This window comes from Dreissena polymorpha, chromosome 13 (genome assembly GCF_020536995.1).
Source record: "Dreissena polymorpha isolate Duluth1 chromosome 13, UMN_Dpol_1.0, whole genome shotgun sequence".
NCBI lineage: Eukaryota > Metazoa > Mollusca > Bivalvia > Myida > Dreissenidae > Dreissena > Dreissena polymorpha.
This window is the reverse complement of record NC_068367.1, coordinates 8,225,672-8,241,029: the sequence shown is the minus strand read 5'-3', so window position 1 is coordinate 8,241,029 and position 15,358 is coordinate 8,225,672. Positions and strand designations below refer to the sequence as shown.

The 15,358-nt window shown below is 34.2% G+C and overlaps 1 protein-coding gene across 1 annotated transcript in view; it reads right to left on the bottom strand.

Annotated features, from left to right (window-relative positions):
• Positions 1-14,771, bottom strand: part of LOC127855131 (uncharacterized) — a 188,405-nt gene extending 173,634 nt beyond the window's left edge. Inside the window, exons 1-2 of the mRNA XM_052390515.1 lie at positions 14,717-14,771; positions 276-380 (exon numbers count right to left, since the gene is read on the bottom strand). Coding sequence (XP_052246475.1) covers positions 276-380 — 105 coding nt within the window. The 5' untranslated portion in view covers positions 14,717-14,771. The remainder of the gene's footprint in view (positions 1-275; positions 381-14,716) is intronic.
• Between the last annotated feature and the right edge of the window lie 587 nt (positions 14,772-15,358).

The window sequence follows — 15,358 nt, the reverse complement described above, 5'->3', positions numbered from 1 at the left end:
TTACTTCACCAAAACAAAGCCCAGACCCAAAACTCATGTGTATTAGTATGCAATCACCATCTAAAAATAACTTATAATAAATTGTAAAGTTTTAAAGGCTTCGTTTCCAGAACAAATTTACTGATGAGCAGCAAAAGGCTTGAAACCTTAACTGACTGCGAGTTACTTGCAGACTGTTATGGTTTTATGCTGGTTGCATATTGCGATTTTCACTTTGCTTCTGAGCAGAAAAAGGTTAAACAACAAATGGTTGTACTGACTATAACCATAATTACTGCAAGGTGGCGGGGAGGGATGTTCTTCGTGTAGTGCATAACTGCCCCCGCGTCGATCCCCCATGAAGGATGCCACCGGAAGTCTTTTTGGACTACCCTTATCATCTACAAAAAAGTGGGGTCACAATTAGGCAAGTACAACAACGTGTGCATAAAACTGTGAATGAAGTATTTATTTTTTGCAGAAATGATGGCACAGCCATCCAGAAAGGAACAACATATGTAATACAAACTCGAGTTATTCACCGAAAACAATGTTCCTATTTTTGTATAAGTGAATCTGAAGTTTACTTAACTGGACTATTTTAAACGCAAGCTACATTGTAGGTTTGCATGTAAGCTACCTAAACATATGATTTCCATTTAACACCATTACCCATACTAACTTTATTGAGTGGAGTGAGTGAATAGTGTTTTTCTTCTTTGATTAACAGTGACACTGACCTTGCCCCAACCGGCCTAAAAGGCATTCCAAAACAAGTCTCCATTTATGTTTTGTTCAAACAAGTTTTGAATCCAATATATCCATCCATCGCGTATTTATTTTTTTCTGTTCTTATTAGCATTAACCTTGACCTTGATATGACTAGCCACAAAGTCAATGCTTAGATAAGTTACTTTTCAATCTTGCTATAACTAAACTTTCATCAAGATTAGTTAATTGTTAATGCAAAGTCATTTTTTATTTAACAAAAAAAAAACATTTATTAGAGAGCAGGACCTCTCTGTGTATTTTGAAGTTTTATGAGGCTCTTCCTTGCCTTATTCTGTGTTATGTAAGGACCCAGAGTGTGTCCCACTATACCTACCTTTCTAACTATTTTTTCATGTGGGATGTGAAATGTGTTAAATTAAAGCTTCAATTTCCAGCTTCTTTGTACTCTGAAAGATATTTTTCATGTGTGTTTGATATTGTGATGTGTGGGGTAAATTCAAGTATGTGGAGTAAACCCAACCTGTCAGGTATGGAGACCTCTTTACAAGCTCACATCCTTGTATCACCATCCAAGCATTTTGTGCTGGATGGAGGGGCATTATCGGAGAATGGCCAGAGGCCAAATTAATATACAAGCATATCACTCTAGTGACCAGCAAAATAGTCGCACTTTAAAGGTAAAAAAATGACTTACACCACATAACAAAACATACAAATAAGCTCGAGATCTACATGCAAATCTCATAGTTTATAAGCAATTTATGTCGCCTGGCTTCTTAGAAAATACCCAAATGATAACATATGTATATTACATTATTAAAAAAGCATATGTTAATCCTTATTTCAAATGTATCATTGTGTAAGTATTGTTACACAAAACTCCTCGTAAATATTTATCAATAAAAACATGGTGGGAGAATGAGGGTGGGTGCTTGTATATTTCGGCCTCCGGCAATTCTCCAATAATGTACCTCCATCCAGCGCAAACTGCTTGGATGCGGGTTTCATTATTTTCGATGGCCTATGGCTCTCATATACAAGCATGTTTAAAGTGAAGACAACATAAATATAACCAACTACATTTAATTCCCTTCAGATTCCACAATGTGACATATTACTTTGCTCCATATACTTAAGCATCATCTTAACATAACAACAATATTGCATTTGTTGACCAATATTATGCAGAAAAGAGATACAAATCAAAAACAAACCTGCTTAAAGCAATTCATAACAATATGAAACATATTGAATATAATATGTTTAAATCTTACTACCATGAACTCAATACACAATTCTGGTAGTTACTAAAATAAAATTCCTTAAAAAATTTCGCTGAAGACCAATTAGCTGTCTGGATAATTTCGGACATTTTACACCGAGCCCATGAAGCTGCAGATGATGATGCTCGCCGATAAGAATGAACCAGTTACCTTATATTTAACAATGTCTATTCCTCCTAATTAAAGTACATTTTTAACCAACGAGTCAAAGTGCGTGTAGAGACTGCTTTATAATTTTTAAAAGAAACAAACAATTGAGAATCTTTTCTCACAGACTGTGTACGAACATAATTTTGGAAACAAAATTTGTACATGGTTTAGTTGTTTTCAACTGCTCACCAACATAAAAAATTGCAACATCTTCCTTTATACACAAATGGTCAATTGTCAAAGCCTTCAGAGAGTGCGCTCTTGCTGCAGTACACAGAGCCACTTAAGACACAAGTTTAAATGTTAAAAAGTTTCAATGAAAGGGATTGTAAAGGCATCCATTTGGCAATAACATTTAGTACCTCTCCTACATCCCAAGTGTCAACATTCCTAGGTTTGGGAGGAATCTATTTAGACCCTTCATAAATTTTTGAAGTATATTAAAACTTAAAACAATGTAAGGATTTAAAAGCTGGACCGTCTATAAAATCACTGACTTATGACACATATGACAATATACGACTTTTTAAACTTTTTTTAATGAAGCAATTTTGATATTATGTCAGTGTCACAGCGGTGTAATGGAATTGCACATCTGGAGATTACACCACATATGCCATCGTGCAGATGAGTACTGTTTTCTTGTGCTGGCTGCCAGCTTTGGAAGACTGAGTCGATAGCCGTTTGCGGAAGCCGAAATTCTGCACTTCTCTCCAGACACAATCGCTCCAACCAACTGCAGATGTTTTTTTCATCGGATGCAACTCGTTCTTGTGAGGAAGGTTAAGTAGTTCCTTGTATCACGGCAACCTGACAGGAATAGAAACAAGCAAGTCCAAAAACAATGGAAACCATGTCTGTTCAGACCATAATGGACATATTAACAATGCTGCTTTAGCCTGATCCTACTTTATTTAATTCAACACCATGCCGAGTAAAGGAAATGGAGGGAAGATATAGGGTTTCCATTTTGACCAGTCAAAAGAAAAGCATTTTTATAAGGCTTCAGGATCTGGGGTCCACACGTAGTTGGCCAATTGTTTATTCAATCGAGATGCAAAAACATCTATATTTGGATTCATCAACTGTCAAAACAATCTTTTAGCCCCTGATGTTTTTAATTTCCATTCAGGTGTCTGAAAAATAATCTGCCTGGATATTGGAGATGCCTGGCAAATGAAAAGCAGAAAGATATAAAGCCTTTTTAATGCACCATGTCCATATCTTTTTCGTTAATTTATCCATTTCTTTAGAATTCATACCACCCATATTATTAAGATATATATAAAGCTGTGGTACTGTAAGATATATATAAAGCTGTGGTACTGTCGCTCTGTATGGCTACATGAATACATGTTATTGCAAAGCCAGATCTTCAATGCAAAGAAAATTGCAAGCAGCTCTAAATAATTGAAATGAAACAGTGATTCTTAGCTCGACTAAAGCCCACCAGAAGCTTGGTTCGTGTCAACAAAAATGAGCCATAAGCTTTACATGAAACATAAGTTTGTATAGTGAAAACTATACGGTCTGGTCTTATTTTCCTGCCATTTTTTAAATCAATGTTCATGAGCAACCAATTGATTTGATTCTGTGCTTTTTCATCCAGAGTAATAATTGTCTCAAAATCTGTTGTTACTTTCAATGCCTGAAGTCATGAACTTTACATCTTTCTAAAGTTCTATAATGCAGTGGTCCTTATAATATTGAAACAAATGTACTTATTATCAAACCAATAAAGGATGCTAGATCTCTGATCTTTATCAGTTTCTTTGTCAATAAAAATTTAATATTCATCAAAACTTTTAACTTTACAAATTTTATTTTCAAGCAGAAAAACCATGAACAAGACAGAATCAATTATGTCACCATAATATGTTATTCTTTGAGTAGGATTTTTTTTACTAACTTTTCATCATTTATGATAAATCCTAAAGATTTCAATTTTTTACTTATTATGTCCATGTAACTTAAACATGTTTCCCTGTTCCATGCATATTTACACTATCATCAATACAGTATGAACATCCATTGCCCATTTTTCAGAAAAAAAAAGCATACACTGGCTTTAATACCTTGGTAAAACAATAAGGGGCTGAGCATTACTGCCTCGAAACAATCGCTATCAGAGCTATGCATTATACCATGCGTAGGGATCGAAATAGTTGGTTTATATAATCAAAAAAATACCTTTTATTTGTCCACAGTTTAGGGAGTGAGCTTGATAAAGTCAACAATGTTATCTGACACCACCTTGTGTCCGCCACTGTTATTTTTGTCAATACAAGGTACATAACACGTTTTTGTGATTCCTCGGTCTTCATCATTATGCGTTATGTTGCGTACAACTGACCGCAATGGGGCTTTTGTTATCTCGTATGTGTCCTCCGACCCTTAATCACTCAAATTACTTGTGTCAGATATGGTAGGAACTGAATTGTGTTCACTGTGTGCAGAGAGAGACAAGGCATCGTATTGCTTACCACTTCTTGTGCGTATTGGCATCGTCATGAAAAATGTGGGCTTTAAAGAGAGCCCACCATTCAATTAAAGTTGAATAAATACTATATTGTAGTAAACAAACAAGAAACCCAATTAACAAATTTCAAATCAAAATTAAAAAAAAAATCAAGAGCATGCCAAGTGGTCACTTACCAAGCCAATGTTCAGCCGTGTTTAAGATCCTGCGACCGGGTCGCTAAAATGATTGAGATTTACATGTGGATCTCGAGCTTATATGAACGTTGGTCACATGGTGTCCAGTAATTTATTTACCCTGAAAGTTTTGCGGGTCACTAGAATGATATGCTTGTATTTAAGAGCAAAAGGCCATCAGGAGACAGGGAATGTACAGACAGATGACAAACATATGGATGCTGTGTCAAGTGCAATGCTAAATACAAACAAAAGGGCCGAGATGGCCCTAGTTCGCTTACATGAGAGGAGTCGGTTCATTTAATCTTTAGCAAACGTTAAACTTGACCTATATATTTTGCAGACAAACATCCTGGTCAAGTTTGATCATTATTGAACCAAAACTCTGGCGTATGGAGTGTTTTTGTTTTTTTAAGATTTTACCTGGTCACCTATATTATGAGTTGACCCCCCTTACCAAACATCAAACTTTGCTAACACAAATAAATATTTTGACCAAGATTCATAAATCTGAAACACAAGTATGACCTCTAGTGTTTACAAGGATTTTGTATATAATGAAAATTTGGACAATCTAAGGGCAATAATTATGGCATTAATTATGTGATTTTTCTCATTATCAAACTTGACTGTGATATTTCAGCAACTTTCATAAAGAATGCTTGTGAAGTGTGAATGCTAGAGTACTTACAAACCAAAAGTGGACAATTGGACGGCGGACAAAGACCAATTCTAAAACCTCACCTGAGCAATCAGGTGAGCTAAAAGTGTGTTTCACCGATCTGAGCCATTTTCCAACTTGTCCGACAAATCAATTTAACCAATGTATTCACTTAGTTTCACGATGATAAAGCAAAAAATGATACTTTAATAGTGTTCGATCACAAGGTTTCTCTCTAGTCAGATAAGGAAAACTGCTGCCCCCCCCCCCTGGCGGCCATGTTTTTTTTACCGATCTGGACGATTTGCAAACTCATCTGAGAGATATATATAAAACCAATAATTTCACCAAGTTTCATGATTGCAAAGCTCCAGATAAGGTTTTATGAAATTCTTAACGTTACTACCAGATCTTCAAAAATAATTCTTAACTCTGAAATTGTATTCTTAACGTTACTACTATGTTTTGGAAAATAATTCTTAACTTTTCAAAATAACCTAAACATGAATAATGTTTATTTTCATGCATAAAACAAAATAAACATACTAGCAACTTTATTTATACGAGTTCAACAATGTCTAGTCTAGTTTATTTTTCAAATACCTTCATAAGCCCAAACTGTGCTTAGATTGCATGCCTTCGATGAATTTTTACATATTTCCCAATTAAAACGGGTCCCCCCTATCAATCTGTTCAACGATTAGCAACGGGAATTGTCTCTTTCACTCGTTCATTGTTTGTATTGTTTAAGTTTGGACCCGTCGTGTCGCGTTTATTTTTATAGCTTTTTCCGACTGTGTCGGCAACTGAACATACAACATCGTATAAGATATTTTCTATAATGTCTTTCTTAACATTCAACTTCGGTTCACTTTGCGTACAATATGTTTAAGCATGTTTTTGCACGCTTTGCAGTTTTTTAAGACGCTCTCTGGGCGCCGCAATTGTTTTTGACAGAGAGACTGTACACGCCGCTTCTATTGGAAAAAATGCGCTTTGTTAAACAAACCCGATAACCATTATATATAAGCACCGAAAATATCTTTAATACGCAAAATTCTCTCAAACAAATCGATACAAACCGATGTTAAAATAATATGCGTAACCTGATTTTGTAATTCTTAATGGTACGACAAGATTTTTAAATAAATACGTAACGGACTTGAAAATAATTCGTAATTACGAAAATACGACCCTTATCTGGAACTCTGATTGGGCGAAAAATGTGACTTCTAGAGTGTTCACAAGCTTTTTTTACAATATAAATATAAGAAAACTGCCCCCGGCAGCCATGTTATTCAACTGACCGGAACCATTTTTTAACTCAACTCTGGTATCAAGGTAACAAATGTACTGACCAAATTTCATGAAAATTGGGCCAACAAATGTGACTTCTAGAGTGTTCACATGTTTTCACTACATACTTATAGAGAAAAATGCCACGAACATTGACGGCCATGTTTTTCACTGATCTGGACCATTTTAGAACTCGTCCGAGATATCAATAAAACCAATGTTTGGTCCAACTTTCATGATGATAGGGCAAAAATTGTGACTTCTAGTGTTTACAAGGCTTCTTTATAGCCAAATAAGGAAAACTGCCAATTCCATAGAATGCCGTGGAATTCCATAGAATTCAGTGGCATTCCATATAATGCCGTGGAATTCCATAGAATGCCGTGGAATTCCATAGAACGCCGTGTTATTCCATAGAACGACGTGGAATTCCATAGAACGCCGTGGAATTCCATAGAATTCCGTGGAATTCCATAGAATGCCGTGGAATTCCGTGAAAAGCTATGGAATTTAATAAAAAGCTGGAATAAAATAGAAAAAAAATAATTATAGATTAAAGGCATTTTATTGATTTTGAAAAACAAATGTGAATGTAACCAAAGGTTTCATCATAGAAGTTAAACAAGAACAAGATCTGACATCAATCATTAACCACACACATGCAGTCACAGTACTTATTAAAAAATGTGTGGTTTTACATTTTCATAAAGTACCAACTCTCTTAACCACAGGCATGCATGCACACATTCAAAAACACATCCATAAACATGAACGCATATACAGGTGAGAAAAGAAAAACTTATAAAAGGCACAATATAAAACATAGAAGTAGAATTTTACATTTCTCTTATGAAAAGTATACTTCCTTTCTCACATATGCTCATAAACACACAAAATTACATGCACACACACATCACGCACAATTGTTCTAGAGTTTTTTCTCATAAATTTTTACGTTCAACAACTGTTCCTTATTAATTCTAGAACACGTTCAGTATGATAACAGAAGTTCAGTTCTAGTTGATGTGTTCCAGTACAATCCTAGAAAAGTTCCGAAGGTTAACTTCAAACATTTAAGTCTGAAACCAACTTTCAAGAAAAAAAATTCCCATGCAGACAGCCAGTATTCAAGTACTGAGCATAGTTAATAATAATACTTAACAAATTAAAGGGATCTTTTCACGCTTTGGTAAATTGACAACATTGAAAAAAGTTGTTTCAGATTCGTAATTTTTCGTTTAAGTTATGATATTTGTGAGGAAACAGTAATACTGAACATTAACCATGCTCTAATATAGCCATTATATGCATCTTTTGACGATTTTAAAACCTAAAAATTATAAAGCGTTGCAACGCGAAACGATTGAATAATTTGGAGAGTTCTGTTTTTGTTGTTAAATTTTGTGAAACTACGAAGATTGCTTATATAAGGTATAAAATACGTCAAGAATGTGTATTCGGCGGAATAGATCAGTAGGCGTTTTTACTTCAGGACTCTGGCAGGACTTCAGGGGTCACTGGTTCGAAAACTGCCCCGGGCAATGTTCTTTTCCTTTTTTTAATTTTTTTCTTGATTTTTTACTGGAGCTTTTACGATCCAATGTTTACATGTATCAATATAAAGCATTAAATGAATAAGTTAAAAAAATGCAAAAATCTGTGAAAAGGCCCCTTTAACAACTGTTGTAAGTTTGTTATTTATTATACTATGCTCAGTACTGAAATTCCTTAATTAAAAAAAACACAAATACATTAAGACAAAAAACAAACACAAAATACAATTCACAAAATAAATAACTGGTCTTTTTTATACAAGAAGTAACCAAAATAAAACATGTCACCAGCCACAGACTGCCAGGCTTAACACAGAGGCTAGTTTTTAAAAATGATTGTCCAAGTCTTCCACTGTCATTTCCCTTTTCTTCTGAGAATATTGAACACCAGTCACTACCTCCGGGTCCTTTTTAGTATGAGGTACATTGTATACTGCTCACATGTGCTCTACAGAATAAAAAATCATAAAAATGTCTAAAGCAAAGAGTTATTTACATACAAACTATAACAAGAGATTGCAAAGCAATATGGTCCCCTACCTGTTAAACTTCACTATTTTAAGTTTGTTAAATATGTTTGTTGCCATAGCAACCAGAATTCTTGCATTATAAACAACATGAAATGACGTGCAAAATGTCCTTATTGTCATCTGTTCATGTTTCAAGTTTCATGAACAAATACTTAGAACTTTTAAAGTTACATCCAGAAAAGTGTAACTGACATAGACCAATATATTGAATTCCAAAAAGACAAAATACTTTCAGGTGGTTAACATTAAATAACTTATCTAGCCCAGGGCATGACAATATTTACCATGAATTTGTGGCCCTGTAAGTCCTCTAGGTAAATGCGCTTAAAGAGCCGCTTTGCTGTTGGATTATTTCCCTGCCAAACTCTGCAGTATCTTCCATAAACTGGTCAATGGTAATTAAAGCACATAATGAAAATGTATAGGGAACGTAATTCATGAACTGTTTTAAATATTAAGTTGTTAAATGGTCTTTAGAAAGAGAATTAAAAATGAAGTGATTACATCGCAAAGCACTAAGCATAACTTAATCTGTTGGTATGATTAGTACAAATTTAGTATTGCTATAATTAGAATGATGTGTAATTATATTGGTATGAAAATGCATACTCAGATACCTAAAAACCAATTCAATTGGTTTCATTTTTTATTTACAAGCAAATACGTTGAATTGATATCCCCCGCCAATATGCTTCTGGACACATAAGTATTATATTTGACACTCAAACAAGCATTTTTAAAAGATACAAAGGGCCATAACCCCGTTTTTAACAGATGATGTACAATGCCATTTGGCGTGCACCATCCTCTTATCCATATATATATATACTCGAACCAGGTTTCAATGAAATCCGCCAAAGCACTTCCAGGATATGGCCTTGGACACACAAAAAAGCATTTTTTTCAAGATACAATGGGCCATAACTCTGTTATTAAATAATGGTGTACAATGTCATTTGGCATGCATCATCCTCTTATCCATATACATACTCATACCAAGTTTCAGTGAAATCTGCCAAAGCACTTCCTAGATATGGCTACGGACGGATGGAAAGACGGACAGACGGAAGGATGGAAGGACGGACAGACAACGCCAACACAATATCCCTCCACCTATGGCAGGGGATAATAATTAACATTAACACCATTAATGAACATTGAGTGCTCAACATGCACAGTACAAAACTTCTTTAGCCTCAGTTCCATAACCTTGCATGATAAAATTCCGATACTACATTCAACGTAATTAATTTCTCCACATAGGTCTTATTACTTCCTTTTTCAATCTGCAAACTCCACTAAGTGAAAATTTGGGTGACAGCTGCTTTTAAACTAATACTTGCCATACTAAAAACCTCAAATATCACATAAAAAGGTCTACAATAATGTCATAAAATGATTAAATTTAAAGGAATATTTAGAAATAATAACAAGATGTGTTTAAAAAACACAATGTCCCCCTATATGATGTTTGACCTTGTAGGCTGCCCTTGACCTTGACCCTTCACCACTCAAAATGTGCAGCTTCTTGAGATACACACGCATTTAAAATATAAAATTGCTTGCTTCAATATTGCAGAATTGACATTACTTGCGCAATTTTTACCCATATATTTGACCTTGAAAGATGACATTGACCTTGACATTTCACCACTCAAAATGTGCAGCTCAATGAGATACACATGCATGCCAAATATCAAGTTGCTATCTTCAATATTGCAAAAGTATTCATAAAATGAGCGATTTTGGCCACATATATTTGACCTCTGACCTTGAAGGATGACCTTGACCTTTCACCACTCAAAATGTGCAGCTTCATGAGATACAAATGCATGCCAAATATGAAGTTGCTATCTTCAATATAGCAAAAGTTATTGCAAAATGTTAAAGTTGGCGCAAACCAACCAACCAACCAACAGACCACCCAACCAACCAACAGACCAACAGACATAGCAAAAACAATATGTCCCCCACTACTATAGTGGGGGACATAAAAATCACAAACCTTCAGTTGTTGTTCTATTCCTAGACAGACTGCTCAAACAGACTGTCCACCATAGTTCATGTTTCAATCTAACAGGTAAACTTTATGTATTTGAATTCAGCCAATTAGAAAAGGCTGTTATATCTTATAACCAATAGATTTGCAGTAAACATACCCAACATCTGGTGCACGGCACACGCTGGGCTTATCAGATAGATTGTGATTTGACAACCTGGACTGGCTGAGTTTGATATTGAGAAAAACAGTGTGTATACCACTTGGACAGGGTTAAGGAATTTAAACTTGTACAAATTGCTTTGAAAGTAACAACTATTCATACTTCTGCAGAACTACTACTTTAATTACTACAGCATCAACAACACCACCACCAACAACAACAGCAACAATAACAGAAGCAACAACAACAGCAACAGCAGCAACAACAATAGCAGCAACAACAACAACAGCAACAGCAGCAACAACTGCTACTACTGCAACAAGTGCTACTACTGCTACATCTATTGCTACTACTATTGCTACAGAAACGGTTAATGCTACTACTTCTACTACTACTACTACCACCACAACCTCTACTAATATAAAAAAACACTACAGCTACTACATCATTTACTACAACAACAACACCTTCTACAACAACAACAACTACTACTACTAATACAGCTACTACATCTTCAACTACTACTGCTGCTGCTGTCGCTACTATGAAGTCTATTTGGCTATTTGTAAGTGAAAGGTGTTCTAAATGTGTTCGTATTCCCCATTAGAACTGTTGTAGAACTGAATGGTTCTTAAAGCCATTTTCCACAAATGTTCTGGATTTATTCTAAAAAAACTGTTTTGGAACAATTCCAGAACATACGTTTTAGAACACAAATATGGAACAGTTCCAGAACTGTTCCAATTTTTAGAACAAATTTATAATTATCTTTATTGCATTTTCTTTTAAATACAAAATACATGATGCAAATAAATTCATACATGTATTAAACTACAAATACATTTCAGACAACCAGCGAAAATTGTGTAAGTTATTTTCCATTGATTTCCATCCAAGAAAATGTTATTTTCCATAACGATTTCAGTTAAAAAAATGGCTAAGTCCAACTTTCCATGGTGTTCTCCATACATTCCGTGGAAATGCAAGGAATTTTTTTTTTTATTCAATATCACACATACAATGTAAACAAGTATATGATCATACAACATAGTGATTGTACAAAGCAATATAGTTCAGACATGTTATACAAGACATGCTAATATATATTTATTTTTTTTTAGAGAAAAGAAAAGAACAACAGAGGAATAGTTATGAAATATGATGAATTGTATAAAGTTGAAAGAAAAGATACTTGACTTGTGTGTTTTGTTGTATGTTCACAATGATCTTGTCTGACTGAAAAAATAAGAATAAAAAAAATAAACAAACTATTTTAGAGAGATAGACTAACATTAGAGTGAAATGTTTATAAGTGGACAAAACATTATGAGAATTTAATCCGATTCCATTTTTGTTCAAAGATGTGTAATGTGTCATTACTGAGGGCTATTTCTTTCTCAATTTGAATTTTTAGTTTAAGACTATGGACAAAACAATTAAAATTTGGTACTTGTTTTTTGTACTTCATGTTTAAGATAAAATATTTAATTAATATAACCATAAAATTCACAATATTATTACAGTCTATTGATTTCAATGAGTTAATTCCGAAACTTACATTTAAGAGAGATAGTTTAACGTTTAGTTGATGTTGTTCAAGAAAAGATATTAATTGATTCCAAATAGGCTGGATGTGTTTGCACTCCCAAAAAAGATGTTCTATAGTTTCAATGTTTTCACTGCAGAAGTCACACAGATTTGAGTTAGATAATTTACATTTAAAGAGATATTTATTTGTAGCTTTAATTCTATTGATGTATTTATATTGAAAATTTCTCAGTGTGCTTTCAATAGTTGCTTTATATGGCATGGTAAATATGTTTTTCCAATTAAGTTCATTTTCTCCAAAAAGAACTTGCCATGTATTTTGGATTTTGGAGTTTTCTGTAGGGTTTTTAATTTGTAGTGTGTAAAATATTTTATTTTTGTTTTTTCTTCCAAGTATGTTTTCTACAAATGTTGTTTGAGTACATGGTGTATTATTTGTATTGGTTTCCGATTTAATATGTATGGGTATGCTTTTGATAAGTGTGTAGTACTTCAAAAAATTATTTGAAGGTATTCCGTATATGTAGCATATATTATCAAAAGAGTAGAAATCCTTAATTCTGTAGTCATATAATTGGTCGACATATTTAATGCTTCGTTCAAACCAGTCTTTATAGAAAAACGTCTTATTGTTTGAAGTTATGTCTTTATTGTTCCATAAAATAGTTTTACTGCTGGAATTTTAGTCGAGATTCCGTGGAATTCCATAACAGCTTCAGCTGGAAAATGTGCAAGTGGATGGAATTCCATCAAATTCCATGGATTTCCATCGATTTCCGTAGAATTCCATATTTTTGTCTATGGAATTCCATAGAAAAGTGCTAATTACTATGGCAGATCTACAGACGGGAAAGTAACATGAAGGTTTGGCATGAAATGTGACTTCTACAGTGTTTACAGGTTTTTCTTTTTTTTTACCTAGTGACCTAGTTTTTGACCCAGCATGACACAGTTTCCAACTCCATCGAGATATCATTGGGACATATCTTCTTACCAAGTTTCATGAAGATTGGATAAGAAATGTGCCGGCTAGAGTGTTTACGAACAAATGTTAACGGACCGACGGACGGATGACGGACAAAAAACAATCACAAAAGCTTACCTGAGCAATCAGGTGAGCTAAACAAAACATTGAACCTCGAATAACAATTAACACATAAATGATACACACAATTACACTGTATTATTATGTAATCATTAATAGTTGAAGGGGAGTAACTACAGTAACTGTAAACTTAAATGTAATATTTAGAAGAGTTGTCTCGCATGTTACATGACCTTAATTCATGATTGTTTACAAGCCTTTTTACTATATAAATATAAGAAAAACTGCCCCATCCCCCTGGCAACCATGTTTTTCAACGGACCGGAACCATTGTCAAACTTAACTCACGTATCTAGGAAACCAAAGTTCTGACACAATTTCATGACAATTGGGCCAAAAATGTGACTTCTAGTGTTCACATATTTTCACTATATACATATAGAGAAAAATGCCCCGCCCACTGGCGGCCATGTTTTTCACCGATCTTTACCATTTTCGAACTTGTCCGAGAAATCAATAAAACCAATGTTTTGACCAACTGATGATGATTGTGACTTCTAGAGTGTTTACAAGGTTTCTCTAAAGCCAAATAAGGAAAACTGCCTTGCTCGCTGGCGGCCATGTTTGTCAACGGACCGGAACCACTTTTGAACTCAACCAACATATCTTTAAGACAAACATTTTGACAAAGTTACATAAAGATTGGGCATGAAAGGTGGCTTCTACAGCGTTTACAAGTTTTTTTCTGTTTTGAACTAGTTGTTGACCTGGCAATACCCAGTTTCAAACGTGACCGAGATTTCATTAAGACGAAGCTTCTTACCAAGTTTCATGAAGATCGGAAATAAATGTGGCCTTCAGAGTGTTTAGAAACAAATGTGGACGGAAGGACGGACAGACGACGGACAAAGACCGGTCACAAAAGCTCACCTGAGCAATCAGGTGAGCTAAACAAATATATATTTGAAACAAATAAATACCATTAGTTAAATAATATGTATTCATCATGATGAAATACAAGTAGTATATTGTTAATACATGGCATTTTATTTTCAAGAGATATTTCTTGGAAACAAATCCTAACAATGCAATTAAGTTTAAAGTGAACAATGCAATACTTACGTTTTCATCAAACACAAATATGTGGACTGAACAGCACCCTACTTCAGACACCTGTAAACAAACAAGAATTTGAAATTATTCAAGCAAAACGCTGGAATCCATAAAAAACACAATAATAACTTATGTACATTGTGTAAGTGTTTGATAGTGATTTATGTAAGACAAATTTGACACTAAGCTCACAGACATACATGTAAAAAGCCCCGACAATGAGAACAAGAAGCTTTCATAAATAGTGTGTTCACTTACAGTTAGAATTCAGGATTGCGCTCAAGAAGCTTTCATTATTTATTATTTCAAACAACAGAAAATGATTTATTAAAAAATAATACAATCTTGAAACCTATACAATATGTGCTATAGCACTTAATAACTTTTTTTGTAAATGTTTGATAAAAATCATATGCAAATTATGAGTTGCTTACAGAAGCTTTTCAAGTAATTATAAAATATATACATATTTCAGTAGCCACATAACAATTACAGTATGTCTATAGGTAACAATAAGTTACCTTGATCAAACTCAATAGAAAGAGGGTGATAGAAAATCAAAAGATCTTGAACGCTGATAAAGTATCAACAACACCAGATAGCTAGGACCAATGTTGTTATCTACACACGATAATCTAAGGCTTTTCAGGG